This window comes from Macadamia integrifolia, unplaced genomic scaffold (genome assembly GCF_013358625.1).
Source record: "Macadamia integrifolia cultivar HAES 741 unplaced genomic scaffold, SCU_Mint_v3 scaffold1135, whole genome shotgun sequence".
NCBI classification, from domain to species: domain Eukaryota; kingdom Viridiplantae; phylum Streptophyta; class Magnoliopsida; order Proteales; family Proteaceae; genus Macadamia; species Macadamia integrifolia.
In genome coordinates, this window is record NW_024868099.1 from 181,397 (window position 1) to 202,977 (window position 21,581).

The window sequence follows — 21,581 nt, forward strand, 5'->3', positions numbered from 1 at the left end:
ATGTAAATGCATGAGGTGCATTCATGTATATGTATGGAAGTTTACAGATTATATAGAAACAATCATTCTACCCTAGGGGTCTTCTTCTTCACTTGAAACTTCCAGTTTTTGAAACTTCATCTTCTTTTTTTCTTGTTTGCAATTCCATGTCTTTGATTCATGTCTTGACTTCTCAAAGTTTGATATTGTCTGATACTTTCTTCAAGCATTGATACCGACTTGTTGATACTCTTCATTTGATGATTTCAATCTTTATTTTTTCTTTCATTCATTAAATTCGATCTTTGATATGAAGTCTCTACAAAATAATACTTAAAGGAAAATTGTGAAATACCTTCATATGTTTGTTATCATCAAAGCCAACTATAGGAGTGTGGGCATATCCCTAATAGTGGGGGCAAGGTGTTTTGTGGGTGGTGGGCTACAATTTAGCTGTAGAACAAGAGAGAGAGAGAGAGAGAGAGAGTGAGAGAGAGAGAACATGTGATTGGAGCAAGGTGGGTGAGAGAGAGGTCAAGAGGGGGAGACAAAGGTAGGGGAAGTGCTAGGGCATTGGGGGGTAGAGGTGAGTTTTAGGGGTAGGCATGAGTGTGGGAGGTGGTGTGGGGGGAGGGAGGAATGGGACTAAGAGCTTTAGTGGGGAGGAGTGTGGTGATGAGGGTAAGATAGTGGGAAAGTCGAGGCTGGCTGATGATGGTTGTGTAGGGAGATGGTGGCAATGTAGGCGAAAGGCGAGGGGATGAGTACCACGTTTATTAATGTATTAAGAGACAAATCATATTACATTCTGCCTAACAAGTTCCCCGCACACCTGGGGAGAAAAGGACTTCACAATGGTCCAAATGCCATAATACATACATACATATATATATATATATATATATATTCTCCTTCAACACTCCATCTTTGGCTTTTTCATCCGCTAGCGTATTAATGGCCCTAGGGCTCTACCTAAACAAATTGTTCAGATTGACAGGCTTAGGCTGCTTCAAGTTAAGCCCAAGTTGCACCACAAAGCCACTTTTTAGTGAATTCTATCTCATGCACAAATGAAACCATCCTTCTATGGTATCATTTAGATATTATCTTCTACCAAAGAAGCAAATTATAACTTATCCCATTGATCTCTTCTTCTTCTTCTTCCTTTTTTTTTTTTTTTTTTTTTTTTTTGAGGAGGTGGGGGCACATGGCCATATTGGGCTAGAGAAAAGGACCCACCATGGGTCAGAATAGGACCCACTTGGGTTCAACAAAGGAACCAACTAACTGGAACACAGTTATTACATACTACTATAGTACTACTATTTTTAATTTAGTATAAGAGCTTCCCAGTGATCACCTATTCTAGCACAATAAGCAAAGCTTGATTGGCTTGGCTGGCCATGAATATTGAAATTATGGGATTTTGTGCATAAGATTTTCAAAAGAATTCCTTATTTTAATTTAGGGGCAATAACTATCACTCCCTTATACTCAAGCCTATATCTATTAAGAGTCCCCTACTCTTACCTTCTTTTTTGATACTCTCCTATATTGAAACCTTTACCTCTAGTTCTCCCTTGATATTTCTAAACACTCAAAATACCCATCATTTTCACCCGTTTACCAGTTACAACCCCATCTTCTTCTTCTTCTTCGTCTCTGGCAACCCGTCCCTGAAATCGACTAAGGCAATCATCAAGGAAAGCACCCATAGTCTAGCAACCCATTCAATAAATACTAATCAATTTTCCTCCACACCCACCTAAAATCTCCACCGTATCCCTTCTTCTGCTAATGTTTGGAAGGTGTTTTGTGCTTACCTCGTGGGTTGCTCTGAGACTTTATGGGGATTTTTTGAGTAAAATATTAAGACGGAGGAGTTGAAATAAACGAAAAGATGAGATAATAGGAAGAGGATGAAACTAACTGAAACATGACAAGAGTCAATTGTTGTTCTTGCTTTACTTGCGGAAAAGCCTAGCTAGCCTGGTTTCCCCAAAAGGGCTCTAAATTGACCACAAAGGCTCCATTATAGCATAAACATCACTGCTTTACACCTCTTTGTAAAATATCTTGTCTTAGTTGTAGAATTTAGATCCATTATCCCACGTGAAATCTACAAAGCCCTCTCGATCTTGCTCTATGTGTTTTGTTGCTCCTGTATTCACAATCCAATTAGACTGTGTATGGCCAACCAAAACATGGGTACAAACAAATGTACAAAGAGAGTGAAATATAAATGGTACCTTCTTTGACTCAATGCAATCACGAGCGAAATACTACTTCTGTTAGCAGCTGTAGCATTTGACATAGGATAAATCCTTCTTCCCGCCACACTTGCCTCTTTTGCACTTTGTGGGGTTACCCTCTTTCGGCGCCTGGTTCTCAGTACTACCCTGATTTCCTAGGTTGCTCTGTATTTTAAGATTAAACTTGCATTTGCCTCCCTGAGCGACTAGGATAGGTACATGGTTTGCCTCTAGGCAATCCACCTCAAGTTCCATATGTTTTATAACATCAACAAAATTTTTATGCCATCATTGTGTGTGAGAACGAGTTTTATGGGCCTTCAAGAATCAGGTAGTGTCCTAATAACAATTTAAACTTTTTGCTCGTCAATAAGGGTGGTCTCAGCATCTTTTAGCTTTCGAATCATGTCATTGATCACCCTATGGTGTTCTGGCATTGTGTGCTTAGGGTCCATCTTATACATCTCAAACTTCAAGGTCATATCACTTAATGTTGTAGTAGATGTACCTCTAAAGTCAACTTTGAGCTAGTCCCACATGAACATAGCCATGGTACATTTCTCATAATCATCAATCAATTGATTGTGCATAGTGCTTAACATAATAAAGCACACACTATGATCATTTTTCGCCCACGAATTGTGGGCATCCATATCACGACGATGTTGAGCGGCAATACCCTCTACAGGTTAATTCATATCAGTGGTCAAGTACTCAAGGTAATTTTTCTCATCAAACAGATATTGCATCTTTCTATACCACATGTCATAGTTGGGTCTAGTCAGTTTGTCACCCTTGGCGAGATCTACAACAACATGACTAGTGGGCATATCACTATACATAACGATGTACAAGGTAAACAAGAGGCATACATCAATAATTTGTTCCAGAAACCCTTATTAAAATTAGTAGTTCCTTACTACACATGGTGAGACAAAACATTTCGTTAGGCTCATAAACAAATCTCACATGTCTGGGTTAGGAACATATAAGTTTAATTGATTTCGAACAAATATAAGAAGAGTTAGGCATCTAAATACAAAAATTGTGCCATACAAAAGCAATTGAAGTCAACATAGACAAGCCAAGCAATTCAAGTCAACATAGATAAGCAGTGCAATCCAACAGAACAATTCAAAGCATTGATCCATAATACATGGTGATGACGAACTCTACTAAACATGGCAAACCCTATATGGCATTCTACTAAGCATGAATAACAAGCCCCACGTATATCTTTTTATACAAAAAGTTACATGTTCAAGAGGTAAAACACTTACCGTCGACCATGCTCATCATTCTCGTACTCATAATCACTCCAATGGTGGTCGAAAAACAAGTATTATCCATACACGAAGGAGATGAAGCTCAAGGCTTGAGTGATGCTTCCCATACAACGTGTTGAGCCTCAGGAATGGAGATGTCGTCTCCATGTGGCCTAAGCCTCCTGATCATAAGAGGTATCTTCTCAATTAATGACTGCTTTCCCTTATCGTTGGGTGGCATGGCTCACACATTCAAAAAAACCTAGGGTTTCTAGGTTGCACAAAGAGAAAATTGAGAAAAAGAAGAAAAGGTGAATTGAATGGTTTGGTAAAGAACCCTAAACCCCTTCTTATACACCTAAGCGTGCCCCAAATACCTTCAATCACACCCTAGCAAACTCCCTAATCAATGGAGAATCGTGCAAGAACACCAAGGAGGAAGGAAAATCTTCCTAATACAACTTCAAATCCAAGTGATCTTGAAAATTCTCAAGCAAGGAGTCAAGCACTCACTCTCCATAGCTTACAGGACCTAAGGCAATGAGGAAAAATGAGCTTAAAGCCCCTTTGGAACTACTTAAACAAGCATAAAAGCTCAAATGTCCATCATAGATTCAATGCTATTTGTGCCCTGTCCGATGGCCTATGCCATTTGTCTGACATCGGCCAAGTATAGTACATTTTAAAATAAAAAAGAAAAAGAAAGATAAGAAAGTGAAAATAAAAAATAGAAAATGGGTGGACATTTTTCCACACCCTAGTGGGCCCCATGACATAACCATATGGACATTTCACTCCCCAAGTGGTAGGAGTGTACTCCTGTACTCCGGTACTCCCCACTAAACAATAATCTCTGGCAACATATATGCACTCCCTAGTGAATCACAATTCAAGCAAGTACTGAAAGGACTAAAAAATGGAATATAAATCCATCACCCCAGTGAAGCCATCACAGCCCCTAGAAAAGCAAGCACCAAGCAATAATCCAATCTAATTCCCAGTAAAGCAGCCCATGCAATGGCACATACCTGATCAAAGTAGCTCATACAACGATGACATTTACAATTCAAGCAGCCCGAGTAATAGTGACATATATAACCCAGGCAGCTCAAGCAATGGTAGTGTAAGCATTCAAACCCACATTTTAAGCATTCAATTGAAGGGCAGGTACGCTTCCTCTACAATTTTACTCGGGTTCCATAGCCAATATGGTTGCCTACTGAAATTTTCCAAACTTTAACAACTACAAAACCTGGGGTGCCATAGCCGATATGGTTGTTGACGAAATTTTTTATTACTTTTAATTTTTCAAAATCCTCGAGTTTCGAAGCCAGTAAGACTACCACTAGTTTTTTTTTTTTTTTAATATCCCTATGATCTCTTATTTTCCAATATCAACCCTTACATGCTTTACACCTCACTTGGTTTTAATTTCAACAATGTTTTATCAATATGATGTCGTTTTCGATATTCTATCACGTTTTTACATCAGTACCCTTGAGCACGGTACCGAAATATTTTGCTCACCCAACGAAATGTCCTATCTAAGAATCACTTATTTTACTTTCAAAGGTTTCACAACCTTAGTCAAAGAGGAGCTTTATGTAGACACGACATTTTGTTAACCTTGGAAGGGCTATACAATGATGAGATGGGAACCCCCATCCATGGGTTGCTCAGATGGTTAGAGCGAATTGGGGATTGTGTGGATAAGTGCACGGTCCCATGTTCGATTCCCCATCTGTGCATCTACGATTTAAGTAGAGACTGTGGCAGTGGGTTGCTACGCTTGTCTCCCCGAGGATTAGTCTAGGTGTGCTTAAGCTAGCCCGGACACCTTGGTTCACAAAAAAAAAAAAAAAAAAAAAAAAAAAAAAGGTGGGAACCCCCTGAGACACAAATTGTTCATATATTTACGGTCGATGCTATATCCTCATACTGGGCAATATTATTTTGCTTTTGTTCTAGCATAGGATGGTTAAAAATGAATAAATGTTATCAAAGCAAATGGTTAATGGCTTTGACAGATAGAATTGACCAAGACTACCCAACATACCATAAACTGGTCCTAAATTGAGTGGTAAACCCAATTGGATCAAATCCCTTGAGTCGAATTGATCCAGAGTTGTATTGACTCAGAGCTGACGCTAGATGCATTCTGGCTGAAACTATTTGCACATTGGCCAGCATTGGATAATTATCATCTATGTCGCCCAGAGTGCAAATTGTGTTGGGTCCTACAGATTTTTAGGGATTTTTTCATTCTTTGGCCAAGTCAAGACCAAATCTCGTACCTTGATACCCAAGGGACATACTTAGACCCAATCTAAGACCCTAGGACACCTAGAAGACTCTAGGAAACACAAGTGACAAATGTGTTAATTGTTCACACCCCTTCTGAGAATATATAAATCTCTTAAATGAGAGGGTATGTCCCCCTCTATTTTTTTTGGGATGCATTTGAACTTGAACGTTGGTTAAGCTATAATGCATAAATTTCTTTTCAAAAAAAAAACTCAAAGGATTTAATCCGTATTACAAGTAAAGATAGGACACATTTTTAATGTTCAAAAATATTAATATGACTTGTTTTGACATGTGTATTGTTTTCCACTACAATGTTATATACATTGACTTCTTTTCGTGAGCAAATGCGTCTTCCACACACAAAAGAGTAGTATGTTATTTCCGAACATCAAAGCACTATAAAAGCAGGACTACTCTGTTAGATTTTCCCAACTTATTCCGACCTTTATCCTCCAACGCATAGTCTAATCTCAGGTTGGTTTGTTTGCTTCTTGCTTTGTTTGTTATTCAAAGTTTATAAAATTGCCCTATAAACCTACTTAATACAGGTATCATTGAGATTGATTTCAATCTTTGCTTAATTCAGGGATGATGGGGAGGTCACCTTGTTGCGACGTCTCTGGTTTGAAGAAGGGTCCATGGACGCCCGAGGAAGATGAGAAGCTCATGGATTATATTCAGAAACATGGCCATGGAAGCTGGAGAGCACTCCCTAAGCTTGCAGGATTGAATAGATGTGGAAAGAGTTGCAGGTTAAGATGGACTAATTATCTCAGGCCAGATATCAAGAGGGGAAAATTCTCTGAGGATGAGGAGAGAACTATAATCCAACTTCACTCCGTTCTTGGAAACAAGTAAGTCTATGCTGATAGTACTTATAAATGGACATTGAGACAGAATTTGGAGAGTGAGTGATTGAGTTTCGTTCTTGTCTATTATTGCAGGTGGTCAGCAATCTCTACCCATCTCCCAGGAAGAACTGATAATGAGATCAAGAACTTCTGGAATACCCATCTAAGGAAAAAACTCCTCCAAATGGGTATTGATCCCATAACCCATAGACCTAGAACTGATCTAACTTTCCTCTCAGACCTCCCTCATTTGCTAGCCGCTGCAAATCTCCTCAATCAAATGAATCCTTTGGATAGTTCTCTCGGGCTACAGGTAGATGCTGCAGATCAGTTAGCCAAAATCAAAGTGTTGAATCTACTTCAACTTATTAGTAGTAGTAGTAGTGAAACTCCAAATATGGAAGCAGTTAATCTCTTGGGTTTGAATCGCCTCCGGGACTACGCCCTCAATGAATTTGTCCAATCGAACACCCAATTCCAAAGACTTCTTAACAACCCTCATGGCCTTGCCGCTAACCCTACTCAAATGCAATCTAGTTTTCTAGATTTTGGAATCCCACAATCAACCAGCTTTAACAGTTCATATGCCACTCCTACTACTGCAAATCCTTGTCCTGCATCAGTTTCAGCCTCTCCAGAGTCTACCATTGTCAACCAAATGGACAGCAAGATCATTCATCCCAATGAAATCTCAGCTCCCTCATCCTCCTCAACCACCTTTGATGCTTTGGGAGATTTCAATCTAGACGATGAAACCAGTGACTTTTACTGGAGAGAATTAATCAAGTGAGTATTATATTCATTTTTACTGACTTTTTAGTTCTATTGTTAAGTAGTTCTACCGGTTGAAAGATTCCTTGATTGGCCTCAATTTTTCCCTTCTGTTTTTTATTGGGTGGTTGCAGATAAATTAACATTTGACCATTGTTTTTGCAGCCAATCATCTAGCCTATCTTGGCCAATCACATCGTAGCGCAAGGTTTTCAGATTATATATGTCAAGGAAGATTTCTGAACAGTTGCTCGTCACCTTCCAAATGTTTGATTCATAGTTTTCTTTACGAAAGGAGATTTATGTTATGTTTATTAGAAACAATTCATAGGCTTTTGTTGTACACAAAAGAAGAAGAAAAAAAAAAAGATAGTATCAGTTGTATTATTTATTTGGTTTTTTTTTTCCCCCCCATTGATTGCTTCATTTGTATTATTCTTCCCATTTAATTTAATTTACTTCAACGTGTTGATCTATGATCCTTTTGTTTTTCTCTACTTTATCCTGGAATTAGTTAATGAAGGAATGACTTTGATGAATGATAATATCAAGATTGTTGACACTTTGGACCCATGGAATGTGAGCCACATGTGCCAAAAGGTGCAAAATAATTCATAACAATTTCATGGAAGCCTACAGCTAGAAAAGAGCAAGTTAGCTGAAAGCATGACAAACTGTATTTTGGGTTTTAAAAAGAGTTAGTTTGTAGAGTTGTTGGACACGGCATAGAAGCCTGAAAATGACCCATTCTTCAATTGGAAGGGATAGATTCATAGTGAATGAATGACATGGGCATTTGACCCTTGAGAAGACAGAAGGCACGTCAAAGTGGAGATCAGTCACAAAATGAGGAAACTTTTCCATATGTTTAGGGATGTTCATCTCTTATTCTCTGTGCAAAGGGGTCTTAAAGTATAAGCTCAAAAAAAAAAAAAAAAAAAAAATCAACATTAATAAGCATCCTTATTATAAATAAGCTTTTGTAAAGAGGAAGTCCTTTTGTTCTTTTTGATGCAGAAAAAGTCAGATTATTTGTTAATTATTAGGTAAAGAGTATTCCTTTGGAGATAAGCTATTGACTGTTGCAATTTGCAACAGCCTTTACCAACCAAAGAGCACAAGCTAGGCCTGCACCTGTCTCTCTCTCTCTCAACATATATACACACACACACACATCGAAAATGGAAGTTACGAAGATGGTGTTGATCACATAGTTCATGTTATTGAAAGGTCTGCGAGTATTAAGGACGAAGGACAATGATAATCCAATTTTAACTGGATAAGTTTTCTTTCAAGTGGAGATTACTATATTTAATAGTGATGGACGTGAGGTGTAATGAAAGCTCTTATTCAACGCGAGGAGTACAGTATTAGTAGTCTCATCTTACAAGCCAACCTTGTCCTAGAAGGGACTCCATGATATTTAGTAGGTATATCCTATCACCCAGAAAAAACAACTAACCTACCTACCTTTTGCCGAATATGTTGAGATTCCAAACTAAAGCTTTCATCTCATGGCATTTATAATTTTATATGTTATTTATAATCAGGGAGAAGTAACCATCCAAACCATGTCATATTCAATTCCTTCTAAATAACCCCCTCATGCACATTTTCAAACAGTGAGGAGACTAACTAGTGATACTTAACACACCAATTGTGTGGATTATGCTTAATCAATTGAAGTAGACAAACTAGTTACTGTTTCTGCTTTACCTGTAAGACGTATCAGTAAAGAAAACATTCAATTTTGTTGCAGCCATAGAGAGCTAGTTTTGGATGAAGACTCATGTTTCTAGAAGTAGTTTATTGGAACAATATCTCCACACTCCACCATGATTTGGGGTCACTTTATCTTCTTCACCGGATCAGTGTCTAAACATGAAAAGATCCTACAAGGAAAATGAAAGCCTAACCTGCTCGGTTAGAGCATTCCCTCAAACAACTTGTTGCTTGCAAGGGGAATTTAAAGGGACACATCAGAAATATGGAGCAGTGCTACCTTAGGGATGTAAACAGATCCTTCTCTAAAGGATCATTTGTAAACAGATCCAATACTATTGGATATGAGACTATCCATATTTGCATCCAACTAGTTTTCGAATATGAATTCCCCTAAATGGATACGAATATAAATCAAATATGAATTTTCAACTATTCATTTACATGCTTAGTTATCTATGGTGAGTGAAGGAGAATTGAATGGGACGAAAAGTTGAGTAGGGTCGATGTTGAAGAACTGAAGCCACTACCGACTGTTGGATTTATGGGCTAAATTAATTATTCGGGTTGATTAAATGGGTGAGAGTCAAATTGCATGAACCGGTTCGGTCCACTCTCAAGCTTAGGGATATGCTGGCTCAACCCATTGTGGTTTAGGGTTTTGAGTGCAGGACAGTATTATAAATACTAGGTTTTGGGTCCCTACAACCATTATTCACTCTTCCCTACTTTACCACTAAAGTGAGAGAACCAAGGAGGTTTAAGGGGTTGTAGAAGATCCATAGCCAAGCCAATAGAGCGAAAGTGGGAGTGACCAACATCAATCATCTTCAGCATACTAGGTGAAAGGTACAAATCGATCCTCCATAATTTTATTAGATTCGTGTTCTTGTTTTTCCTGTGTGGTTTCCTCAATAGGGTTTCAAAATCAAACCCATAAGGAGTTCTAATAAGTGGTATCAGAGCAGACCACATGGGACAAGAATCGATTGAATTTTTCTTGTACATGAGGATTTTGATTATTACTTAAAACCTGATTTGATTAAAAATCATGAAAATCATAAAAATCGTAATTTTACCATCACTTAAAGATCCTGAATGGAAAAACTTTCTTCACAAAAGTTATAGATCACGAGAAGACGGTCGCGGTGGTATGCCGCAAGTCACCGAAAACCTCCGAACGCGTCGGCACACATTACCGGAAACCGACTACCGGAGGAGAGAGAAAAAATAAAAAATAAAAAATGGTGGCGAGTCATTGCCGGTTCAACTCGGAAACCCTACCGATTTGACCCGGGACACAGTGGGTCAACTCATGTGCACTATTTGACTCGGTCAAAGGTTGACCGGGTCGTTGACCAATTAACCTGAATTTAACCCGGAACTCATATGCCCGAACCAGTTGGTTTGGATTGATTAAAAAAAAAACACTTAAAGGCTTGTTTGGTTTTTGTTCATTTTGGGTTTTTATTTAAACTACTTTAAATTTCATTTAAATGTTCGTTTTAAGGCCAAATTGAATCTGATTTTTGCGTTAGATTCCTTGTTTCGGGCCACATTTAATGATCTAATTTTTAATATGACATATTTATTTGAAATTTTATGTTGTATTTGGTTTCAATTTGTTCCTTTTGGGTTTTTTTTATTTAAACTATTTTAAATTTCATTTAAAGGTTCGTTTTAAGGCCAAATTGAAATCTATTTTTTGCATTGGATTCCTTGTTTCGGGCCACATTTAATGATCTAATTTTTAATATGACATGTTTATTTGAAATTTTATGTTGTATTTAGTTTCAATCATTGAAACAAAATGGCATAAATCAATGCTTTGAAAAATATATATGTTATTGGTTACCATGAAATTGAGAATTTTTTTTTTTTTAAATTGAGATATGTTAATATGGAAAAGGGTATAAGCTTCCGCTCATTCTTAGTTGCAAAGTAATTTTGCTTTAGGAAACCATGAAATGATGAGGTGGAATCCACCAAAGTGGTACATCTTATTATTTCATGATTTTCCACAGGGTAGCAATGTAGGTGACATTTGCCCAAAGGTGATGTCACCAAAGTTAAGAAAATGACAGTAACCTAGAGGTTCCTAAGCCCAAAGGTGAGGGGATTTCAAAAGTTATTGTTCTTTTCACAGTAAATATGAATTTACAAGAGGACCAGTGCATTCTTAGCCCAAAGGATAGGAATGTAGTTGCGGTTGTGACTCTTGTATGGTTATTGTTGTCCCAGTGATATATTTATATGTATGTTTTGAACATAAAGATATACATCTCCAATGGGAAAGATATGATAGAACTGAGTGAAACCCACCAAAGTGGTACATTCAGTTCGATTGTATCTTCTCCAACAGTAAAGGTGATACTTTCCCAAAGGTTATGTCATCAAGGTTTGAGGATAATCATCCACATTTCAGAAAGGGACATTGAATTTGGAGTTCTTTTGCCCAAAGGTGATTGAATTCCAAAGTTAGTGTTATTTTCACAGTTAAAAGAATAATATAAGAGCATCAGCTAATTCCTGTCCCAAAGGATAGGGATACATTTTTAGTTGTAACTCTTATTTAAAATATATTGATGGTATTACATGCTTTTATATTATGGTTTATATTTTGATATTTGGCATGTATTATGTTGTTGTTACTGCTGTAGTAAGATGGCAGTTCCCTCAAGTTATGTATCTTCCATCCCAATACTCACTGGTAACAACTATCAAAAGTGGGTGGAAGAATTAGAATTGCATTTAGGTCTTCTTGACTTAGACTTGGCACTTAGGGAGCCTAAACCTGAGCCTCTCACAGACTCGAGCAGAAGTGCTGAAAGGACCAAGTTTAAGAAATGGACTGAAGCAAACAGAAAGTGCATACTGGTTTTAAAAAAGGCAGTTCCTGAAATTATACGTGGGAACATAGAGATCAAAGACACTGCAAAAGAATTCCTAGATGCTATTAAAGGTAGATTTCAACACAACAAGAAAGCTGAGAAAACCACATTGATGACCAGGCTAATGAATACAAGGTATGATGGATGTGGGAGTGTTAGAGAATACATTTTGGGTGTAGCTACTGATGCTGGTAAACTTAAGGATCTTGGAATACAGATCGATGAAGAATATATTGTACACATTGCACTGAATACCCTCCCTAGTCAGTATAAGGTTATCCAATCTACCTACATTGCACTGAAGGACGATTGGAGCCTAAATGAGCTCATTTCCATTTGCACTCAAGAGGAAGAAAAATTGAAACAAACTAGGTTTGAGAGTGCACATGCAACTTTTCACAAGGGATCTTCTGGTGGACCAAGCAGAAGGAACAAAAATTTTTCCAACAGAGGAAGCGTCAAGCCATATGACAGGACTAATAGCTCTCAAGAACTTGACACATCTCAAAAGGCTCAGGATGAAGAGAATACCAACAACGTAGAGTGTTTCTGGTGCCATAAGAAAGGACATGTAAAGAAGGACTGTTTTATTTTCAAGAAATGGTTAGAGAAGAGGAAGAATTCTGGGGCTGATAAGCAGGATGATACCAAGAAAGGGTGAGGTAGAATGATCACCAGTAATTGAGAGCAAGTAAAATTTGGTCCCATCAAGTAGTTAGGATTTCTTTACATACAGTTATTTGAAATGCTTGATTAGTGGGAGCTTTGATTTTGTTTAGTATTTGTTTATGTTTTGAACCTTAGCCCGTATGTTTTGGGGCACAGTTTGATGAATTATGGTTAAGTTTTAGCATTTACATTATGCACAGTTATTTATTGAAATATTTGGTTTATGATTTCATTTAAGAATGTTTTTATAGGCAGTAATTGTCTTGGTTATAGGTAATATTTTGCCACAGTTCAAAAAGTAATGTTTGCCACATTTTAAGACAGTATTTGTCACAGTTCATAGGCAATATTTGCCACAGTTTATAGGCAATATTTGCCACAGTTTATAGGCGGAAGGCCACAATTAGATATTAACCACAGATCAAAGGCGATTTGCCACAGTGAAGGTTAATATCTCAGTTAAGGACCTACATAGAATGACAACAGTGTAATTTGAGGATATGTCAATATTTCTATGATGGTATCCCACATAGATTCGTGTTAAGAAACTTACTTATGTTTGTAATAACAGAAAGTTGTATGCCGTATATTGAGGTGTATCTTTTGCTGTTATTCGATGTGAGTGGTTTTTCAACTGAATCACAGTAAGAGTGGTTAATGTAATAAGATTCTATGGCCACACCAATTTAAAAGACATCCTTATAATTAATGTAGCCCAAGTGGGAAATTGTTGGATTTATGGGCTAAATTAATTATTCGGGTTGATTAAATGGGTGAGAGTCAAATTGCATGAACCGGTTCGGTCCACTCTTAAGCTTAAGGATATGCTGGCTCAACCCATTGTGGTTTAGGGTTTTGAGTGCAGGACAGTATTATAAATACTAGGTTTTGGGTCCCTACAACCATTATTCACTCTTCCCCACTTTACCACTAAAGTGAGAGAACCAAGGAGGTTTAAGGGGTTGTAGAAGATCCATAGCCAAGCCAATAGAGCGAAAGTAGGAGTGACCAACATCAATCATCTTCAGCATACTAGGTGAAAGGTACAAATCGATCCTCCATAATTTTATTAGATTCGTGTTCTTGTTTTTCCTGTGTGGTTTCCTCCATAGGGTTTCAATCTCAAACCCATAGGGAGTTCTAACAAATTTTTCTTCTTATCATTATATATCTATCACTTTGAACTCTTTTCCATTAAAGTTTATATGCTCCGAGATGCTAATTTAACTCTACACTTTTAAATTAAATTAGCGTCTTGCCCTGTAACCGTTCGTGGTGCGAGAACCTTTATCTACTCAGTCATGGCAAGCGGGTGCCAAAATAATTGCTCATTGGAGACGTCCTAACTAATCCTTGCTCGCTATTCTCTACATCCAGATCATAGTAAACTGTGTCATCTCTCAGGGAGACTTCCTACTGTAAGTCCAAAATATAGAATTCTAAGATCCATGCAAAAAGAATTAACTAATAATTTTATAGCAGTAGGCAGTAGCCGACCTGACTCATCAATCCGCCTTTATCCATAAAAAACACAGAACACTTCAACCCTTTCTCCTTTATCCATAAAAACACTGGCAGAGTTAGAGATCCAATCGGATTCAGATCGCTTGATCGGATCCAAGTCGAGACGCAGTTGAGAGCCATACCAACCCTCAACCGCCAAACCGGAAATTGCACGCTCATTAAGGCTTCTTGGTTTAGTCAATGGTCTCTCTTTCCTACCCTCGAACTCCCCGCCCTCGATTCTTCCGCCTATTGTCTGACCTTTCTCAAACCTTCTGCTACAGCTGATTTCTAATAATTTTGAGCTCCTTTTAGGTATAATTGCTCGTAATTTGAGAAGTTTCGGGTGTTGATTTCAGGTTTTTGTACTCTGGTGCTAGATTTTTTCTTTCAATTAATCTTAATTTTGGCTGTCTTGGGTTGTATTTTTGGAGGATTTCAGTTCTCAACTTGGGGAACTTGAAAATGGCGTCTTCGTTTCACTCTCCAGTTACATTACCTGCAACAAATGCTTCGGATCTTTTCCAAAGTTCGAGAAATGGTGTTAATGGTGTTCCTTTGAAAGCCCTGGGTAAGTTGCGGTTTGGGTTTGTGAAGAAGGATTTTACTGTCAATGCGAAGATTAGGAAGGTGAAGAAGCATGATCGTCCATGGCCAGATGATCCAGATCCTAATGTCAAAGGTGGGGTACTTACTCATCTTTCACATTTCAAGCCTTCCAAAGAGAGACCCAAGCCAGTTACGTTGGAGTTTGAGAAACCGCTTGTGGATCTGGAGAAGAAGATCATTGATGTATGCTCAACTCTTCGAAATTCTCATTCAAAATGGGCTTTAGTAATTGATTTTATTGGTATAACTTTTGGAATTTCAGGGTTCGAATTTTTCCTTGCTTGCAGGTGCGAAAAATGGCGAATGAAACTGGTCTGGACTTCAGTGATCAGATTCTCTCATTGGAGAATAAGTACCAAAAGGCAAGTTCTGAATAAGCATCTAAACTGTGTTAAAAGTTTTTAGATCTAATATTAAAAGCAATTCCTTTAGCCGTGTAGCTTCCAGTATTAGTATATCTGATATTTTCATTTTTTTTCAGATCTATCTGATTTTTTCATGCCTCGACTTAAATTGTGCTAATTGGGGCATAGTTACTTTTTTTATTTTTAATATTCTCTAGACATACCTTCTCATGTGAGGATGTGAGGGAGACAGCTTGCTTCCTTTCATGAAAGACGGGAGATAATATATGCTTTAGTTTTGTATGTGTTATCCTTATTGATCCATCATGCTTTGCTTGCTTCTACTACTGTATGATGGATCATAAGTTTTAAGAGTTTCTTTGTGAAGATACATTCTGGTTCTGATTGCCTTCTGTTGGCTGTTTTAATGTTGATTTCAGGCGCTGAAGGACTTATACACACATCTGACCCCGATACAACGTGTGAATATTGCTCGTCATCCGAACAGGCCAACTTTTCTTGACCATGTGTTTAACATGACTGACAAGGTTTAGTAATTTTGTGGAGATACTGACTTTCAGTGCATTATATATATATATATATATATATATATTGGTCTGCTTTTGAGGGAAATATTTGACTTACTATCTTTTTGGATCACTGTCTAGTGGGTTGAACTTCATGGAGATCGAGCAGGTTATGATGATCCTGCTGTTGTTACTGGTATTGGAACCATAGATGGTAGAAGCTATATGTTCATGGGACACCAGAAAGGAAGGAATACTAAAGAAAACATTAAGCGCAACTTTGGAATGCCTACTCCACACGGGTATTTCCTTTTGATTATCGAATTATAGCATGAAAAAAATTTAGTTGTATTATTGTTAATTACTTACAATCTTATTGTTAGGTTATTTCTGTTCATTTTGTCCTATTGTGGTTCGAATTACACATGAGATGCAATCCAGGTTTATTTAGTTAAATTCAAAAAGTTTTGGAAACCTCTGGTCGTAGAAAGCGTTAAAATGCTAAGCAGTAAGTTTAATTTTGAACAGTTACCGGAAGGCTTTACGTATGATGTATTACGCTGATCACCACGGATTCCCTATTATCACTTTCATTGACACACCGGGGGCATTTGCTGACCTTAAATCGGAGGAACTAGGCCAAGTATGTATTTGGATTTAGCTGTACCCGTAAATACACGTTTCACTGCTTACTGGATACTGAGTTTCCCTTTTTGCATGCAGGGTGAAGCTATAGCCCACAATTTGAGGACCATGTTCGGTCTGAAGGTTCCAATTGTCTCTGTTGTTATTGGAGAAGGTGGTTCTGGTGGTGCTTTGGCCATAGGCTGTGCGAATAAATTACTAATGCTTGAAAATGCAGTTTTCTATGTTGCCAGGTGATTTTGTGATCCATTGATTTTGTTGGAGCTACTCTAGGTACTGAACAATTGCTTGCTGGGTTTTTCCATGCACTATATTTTCTTGTGTGATTAATTAACCAAGTGAATGAAAACCAAGTGAATGATGCTTAATATCTTTTGTCTAACCAGTTTATTTGGAGAATTACTTAACAAGGTTTTAATTATCAACAATAAGGATCAATTACAAAGATTCTCTGGCAATGTAGGTTTTGTATTTGAATGGAAGAAGCTAGGCTTCTGATTGTTTAAGAATTCTCTGTTCCGACTAACTTGTTGATGCAGACGGATTTAAGTAACCTGCGTCTAATGGGCCCAAGAAGAGTTATAACTGATTAGTGTCTAATTGAAGAAAGTCAGAGATAAGATGCCTGTCACCATGACTAATGCTGGGGTTTTACCATCGGACCACTTGGAAGAGAGCCATTCCCATATAACTAAAATCCAAATGATTACACTCCAAGTATTCTGATCACAATGCTTTTATATAGGCATGTCATTGCCACCAGATCCTAGCTCTAGACAAAATTGACTTTTTTTTTGCGTTGTTGATAAGTGAATTTAACTTTCTGTCTCTGAAAATACTTTCTAATATGACTGTAATTACAATTTAACAGCTCCTATGAATGTTTGATCCTTTCTTAAATAAATAAGTATATCAATGTAAGAAATAGAATCCGAATAAAACACCTCATTAGTAAATTGTTCATAAATTTCCAAAGATAGACGAGTTTTGACTTTCTAAAATAGACCCAAAGAAAAGTGACTGAAATAACCCAGTATAATTTGATCCAGTGCTCCCAATCATCATGTTTGGAAAAATATATTCTATTTCTTGGAACCCCAAAAATTTACAAGTTTTGAAATATATGATATATCTAAATGGAGTTTTCCAATGACCAGTAAGGATATATAAGGTAGGTCTCTACAGATTATCCCATTACTGAACAGTGGGTATCATTTGGCATGCCTTGCTACTGATTGGTTAAAGTTGGACCCTTTGGTCCAAATAAAGTTAGTGGACAACTTATTTCCATAGATGTATCAGTTGCGGAGGCTTCACCATTTTTTCCTTCCATTTTATTACTTACTGATATACATCCAGAAACTTTAAAATATTGCTGAAAATTTTGGTGTAAACCCTGCTTGTAACATGAAAAATCAACTGAGATGCACTGCTGATTGGGAGAAGACACATTGCCGTACTGTTAGAAAGGATTTGATTGGGAGAAGTTGCACTGCTGTACTGAAAGAAAGGATTTGATGGGCCGAAGCTGCACTGCTGTACTGAAAGAAAGGATTTACACCTCCGCATTATAGATGGGATTGGCTGTGCTGATCCTGAAACCTGTTCTATCCTTCCTGATCTTCGGCCAGTAATGTGAATTATTGACAAGCAGTGGATAGATCAGATTGGCCAATCTGCCTGTATGATCTTGATACTTGAAACCTTGATTGGACGCTTACTCTGTATGTATCAAACACATAGGCACCAGTCCTCATCCCATGCCCCCCCCCCCCCCCCCCCAAGAAAAAAAAAAAAAAATCAGATCTTTGTGTGAAGGAAGACCATAAAGAGAAATCATCAAGTTATCACTGCTGGTAGCATAGACATGGGACAAAATCCAGGGCCAAAACTTGCTGGCCTTGGGCAAAAAAAATTAAATATGGAAGCTAGAGTTTGACAGTGTTTAGGCAATGGTCTGTATAAGGGAGCTTATCGTGTTCCTTTTCCCAAGTGTCTGCCTGCAGTTGCAAGCCACCACTGCCTCTATTAATTTTTTTTTTTGGAGGGGGGGCGATTCATGTTCTCATGCACTCTCTTCCTTCTGGAGAGAGCCTCAGGCTCAGTTGCGTGGCAGAGCAAGACCTCACTACAGTGACCCAAAATTATATTCTCTTTTTTACTGCATGAAATTCAAGCTGCAGAGGCCCAAAATAAGGTTTTTGTGTGGAGAAGATAGAGTTCTCAAGATTTAGATGATGGAAGCATCGACTGGGATAAAATCCTACTTGAGCATTTATACAACCCTAGGCCAAAATTTGAAAATAGTTGCTAGGATTTGACTTTAGAGATGCCACTTGTTGTAGGCCTGGCAGGGGCTTGCCACCACCGGCATCTGATGGGGAGGGAGATGAGTAAGGTAGTGTTCTCTTGTGGTGTCTCTCATCTTCTGATCCTTCTTTTTTATTTTCGCTGTCGACTATTAGTTAACCGCTAGGGATGGTAAGGTAATAATCGTAAGGGGGTTGCGTTTGGATCTCGTGCTGCAATTCTTTTGGTAGTGCTGCTGCTGTGGGGTTGCTATAGTCAGTTTGGGCTAGAAGCAGTGCCTTCTTTTGGGGTGGGCAATATGTCTTGCATGGAATTGGATACGTTGGGATTGCTGTAGTACAGAAGGGTTGGGGGGAGTGGTTAGGGCAGACATGTTCTTTCAAATCTCAGATCTGGTTCTGTTGGTGATGTGCAGAACTGTGTGCATGGCACTGGCGATACTTGAATGATTCCATCTGATGTACTAAATTCAACTGATACCCTAGGAGGGAACACTTATTTCAATGTACTGTTCCTTCAAGAAGTGCATTGGTAAAAATATCATGTATTCAAGTATCTACATGTGTATTTTTTTATTTGTTTGTTTCAAGAAATAGAGAACTACTGTGCAGTGGCAAACATTGATTTCTTATTTTAAATAGACACTAGAAAACGAAAATATCCCAAAACACTTTTGATGTTTTAAAACAGAAAGAATTGAAAGTGTATCAATACAGCCATTGAAATTACTCACGTTCTTCCTGGATCCACATTTTACTGAGGTAAGACAATTAATATTTGAGTAAAAACAGGGTGGCATCTCATTGTTGCTTGTCACAGCCAGTTTCTTTGTTAGTAGAAACTTCCATATACTTTCACTTCATAATATCCTATTAAAAAGGAAATCAGAGTAGAGTAAAATGTGTTGGCTTGAATCTATATCATATGGTTGTCCAATGGATTCCTCTGTTATTGTTTGCAATGAGATACTACTATGCTAATGCAATTTTCCAGTCTGTAAATTGTTCCTATTTATTTCATTTTCTTAATGTTGCATTTTTCTGCATCTTTATATATAAGTTTTCTGTTTTTCCACTCAATAGCCCTGAAGCTTGTGCGGCGATCTTGTGGAAGAGTGCCAAAGCTTCTCCAAAGGTGAGTGGTAGTATTCCCTTTTTTGGCATGTCTGTTTAGGTTGCTTTAAGGATAGACATGACATTTTCTATCTGCACAGGCTGCGGAGAAGCTGAGGATAACTTCTACCGAGTTGTGCAAGCTGAAAATTGCAGATGGCGTCATTCCAGTAATTATTCTCCAGTTTTTTTATTTTTTTATTGTGATGCATTTTCTTATTTATTCATTAATAGGTAGGTAAAGGATTTAATTAGTAAGCAAAAATGATTACATGGTAGTATTGATACAATGATCAGCATTTCTTCATGCAATATTACATAACTCATAGGAAAAGTCAGGAAACAAGAAAAGCTCACCCATTCCTAGATGGGATAGACGCAACAAAATCAGCAGAAAGTTAGCCTCTCCAAATATGCTGAAACTCCCCAAGTTGAAATTGGGAAGTTAAATCAATATCACTTAGAAAATGTCTTGTGTACTATGGCAGCTAGCTTTGCTGACAACAGCATCTACCACAATTTTACTATCATATCTGATTGGCAAATGAGAAGTCCCCTTCTCAATCCTTGATGTCATACCCCTTGTATGAGACAAAATATCCATAGAAACAGCCGAGACTTCTGCATCGATCTAATCCAAGATAACCATAGTCCTTGGGAGAGTCCTCCCCATAAGTAGATCTATTCTGGCTCAGAGTTCCTTCACAATGCAAGGCATAATAACCATTGGGAGCCTGTCTAGGATACACCTCTTTGAGAGGCTCATCTCCTCACAATTGATCTTCCCATAAGTGCACTCTTTCACCCTTTGCCATCTAATATCTCATCCAAATAAAATAGGCACAAGTCTACTCATGATCTTAGAGCACCTTGAGTATAACTCTATATTGGCTACCATTGTATCCCACCCATTTCCATATAGTTTATCTTTTGTCTCATATATTATCAACCACTTGGCAATTATTGAGAAGTTTATAAGAAAAGTATGATGCAGGCAGGGGCGACAATTTGATCAATTAGGCTTCATTAGACTCAATGTTATGTTGGTTTATATGGTTCATGGGCTATGTATTTTTGGGGTTACTGTTGTAAAGGGTTGTTCTATATGCCCAAGTATGAGGGATTTGAGTCTTACATGAAATAAGGGTTTAGCTTCTTGTTTCTATTTTAAGTTCTTTAGAAGGTTTAGGCTAACTTGTGTCCACATTGAGTTTCTATTTTGAGTTGTTTAAATTTTGTAAGAGAGGTTGAGAATCTGGTTGTAGAAACTCCAGAACCTCTAGAAAATTTCTATTTTCCGATTCCTTGCTCTCAAGTTCAGAAATTTAATAAAGTTTCTGTTTGTTATAAGCTGTGCTTATAAGTAGAAAGTAGGAAGTCAGTTAGCCTGTAAATTAGTGGTTGGATATGCTATGTAATTCAGTGATTTTTTAGATGAATGAATCAGAATTGGTAGACTTTCTGAGGTTGCCATTTCCATTGATGTTCTTGTGTGGAATTCCCAATACACACGATACCCTAGTTTAGGTCTTACTTCCAACCCACTTGTTTGATTAATAACTTCTCCATCTCCCTCTATTTGCCTATAACTTCTTCGATTATTGTCTGTTTGCCTTCCCCACTGTTTTTGAACATTAAATCCCTATACCAGTATATCAAACCAGGGCCTGTCCCTTCTTCTGGATGCAGCCGTAGTTGTCTCCCTATAACTAATTTGATTATTGTCTGTTTACCTTCCCCACTGTTTTTGAACATTAAACCCCTATGCCAGTAGATCAAACCAGGGCCTGTCCCTTCTTCTGGATGCAACCACGGTTGTCTCCC

General features: G+C 37.8%; 2 protein-coding genes across 5 annotated transcripts; both read left to right on the forward strand.

Annotated features, from left to right (window-relative positions):
* Window positions 1-6,201: 6,201 nt before the first annotated feature.
* LOC122062900 (transcription factor MYB93-like) lies at window positions 6,202-7,862 on the forward strand. The gene is made up of 4 exons (XM_042626573.1): window positions 6,202-6,277; window positions 6,390-6,657; window positions 6,748-7,440; window positions 7,591-7,862. The coding sequence occupies exons 2-4, from the start codon at window positions 6,392-6,394 to the stop codon at window positions 7,625-7,627; spliced, it is 996 nt and encodes a 331-aa protein (XP_042482507.1). The 5' UTR covers window positions 6,202-6,277; window positions 6,390-6,391; the 3' UTR covers window positions 7,628-7,862.
* A 6,106-nt stretch (window positions 7,863-13,968) lies between these two features.
* Window positions 13,969-20,014, forward strand: LOC122062896 (acetyl-coenzyme A carboxylase carboxyl transferase subunit alpha, chloroplastic-like). Of its 4 annotated transcripts, none has more exons than XM_042626568.1 (9): window positions 13,969-14,125; window positions 14,653-15,002; window positions 15,107-15,181; window positions 15,604-15,711; window positions 15,832-15,992; window positions 16,219-16,333; window positions 16,414-16,568; window positions 19,728-19,779; window positions 19,859-20,014. In XM_042626568.1, the coding sequence occupies exons 2-9, from the start codon at window positions 14,676-14,678 to the stop codon at window positions 19,997-19,999; spliced, it is 1,134 nt and encodes a 377-aa protein (XP_042482502.1). In that variant the 5' UTR covers window positions 13,969-14,125; window positions 14,653-14,675; the 3' UTR covers window positions 20,000-20,014. The 4 variants fall into 4 exon arrangements, with proteins under 4 accessions (XP_042482502.1, XP_042482504.1, XP_042482505.1 ...); XM_042626570.1 differs by lacking the exon at window positions 13,969-14,125 and adding an exon at window positions 14,178-14,525 and having other exon boundaries at window positions 14,645-15,002; XM_042626571.1 differs by lacking the exon at window positions 13,969-14,125 and adding an exon at window positions 14,178-14,414.
* The last annotated feature ends 1,567 nt before the right edge of the window (window positions 20,015-21,581 follow it).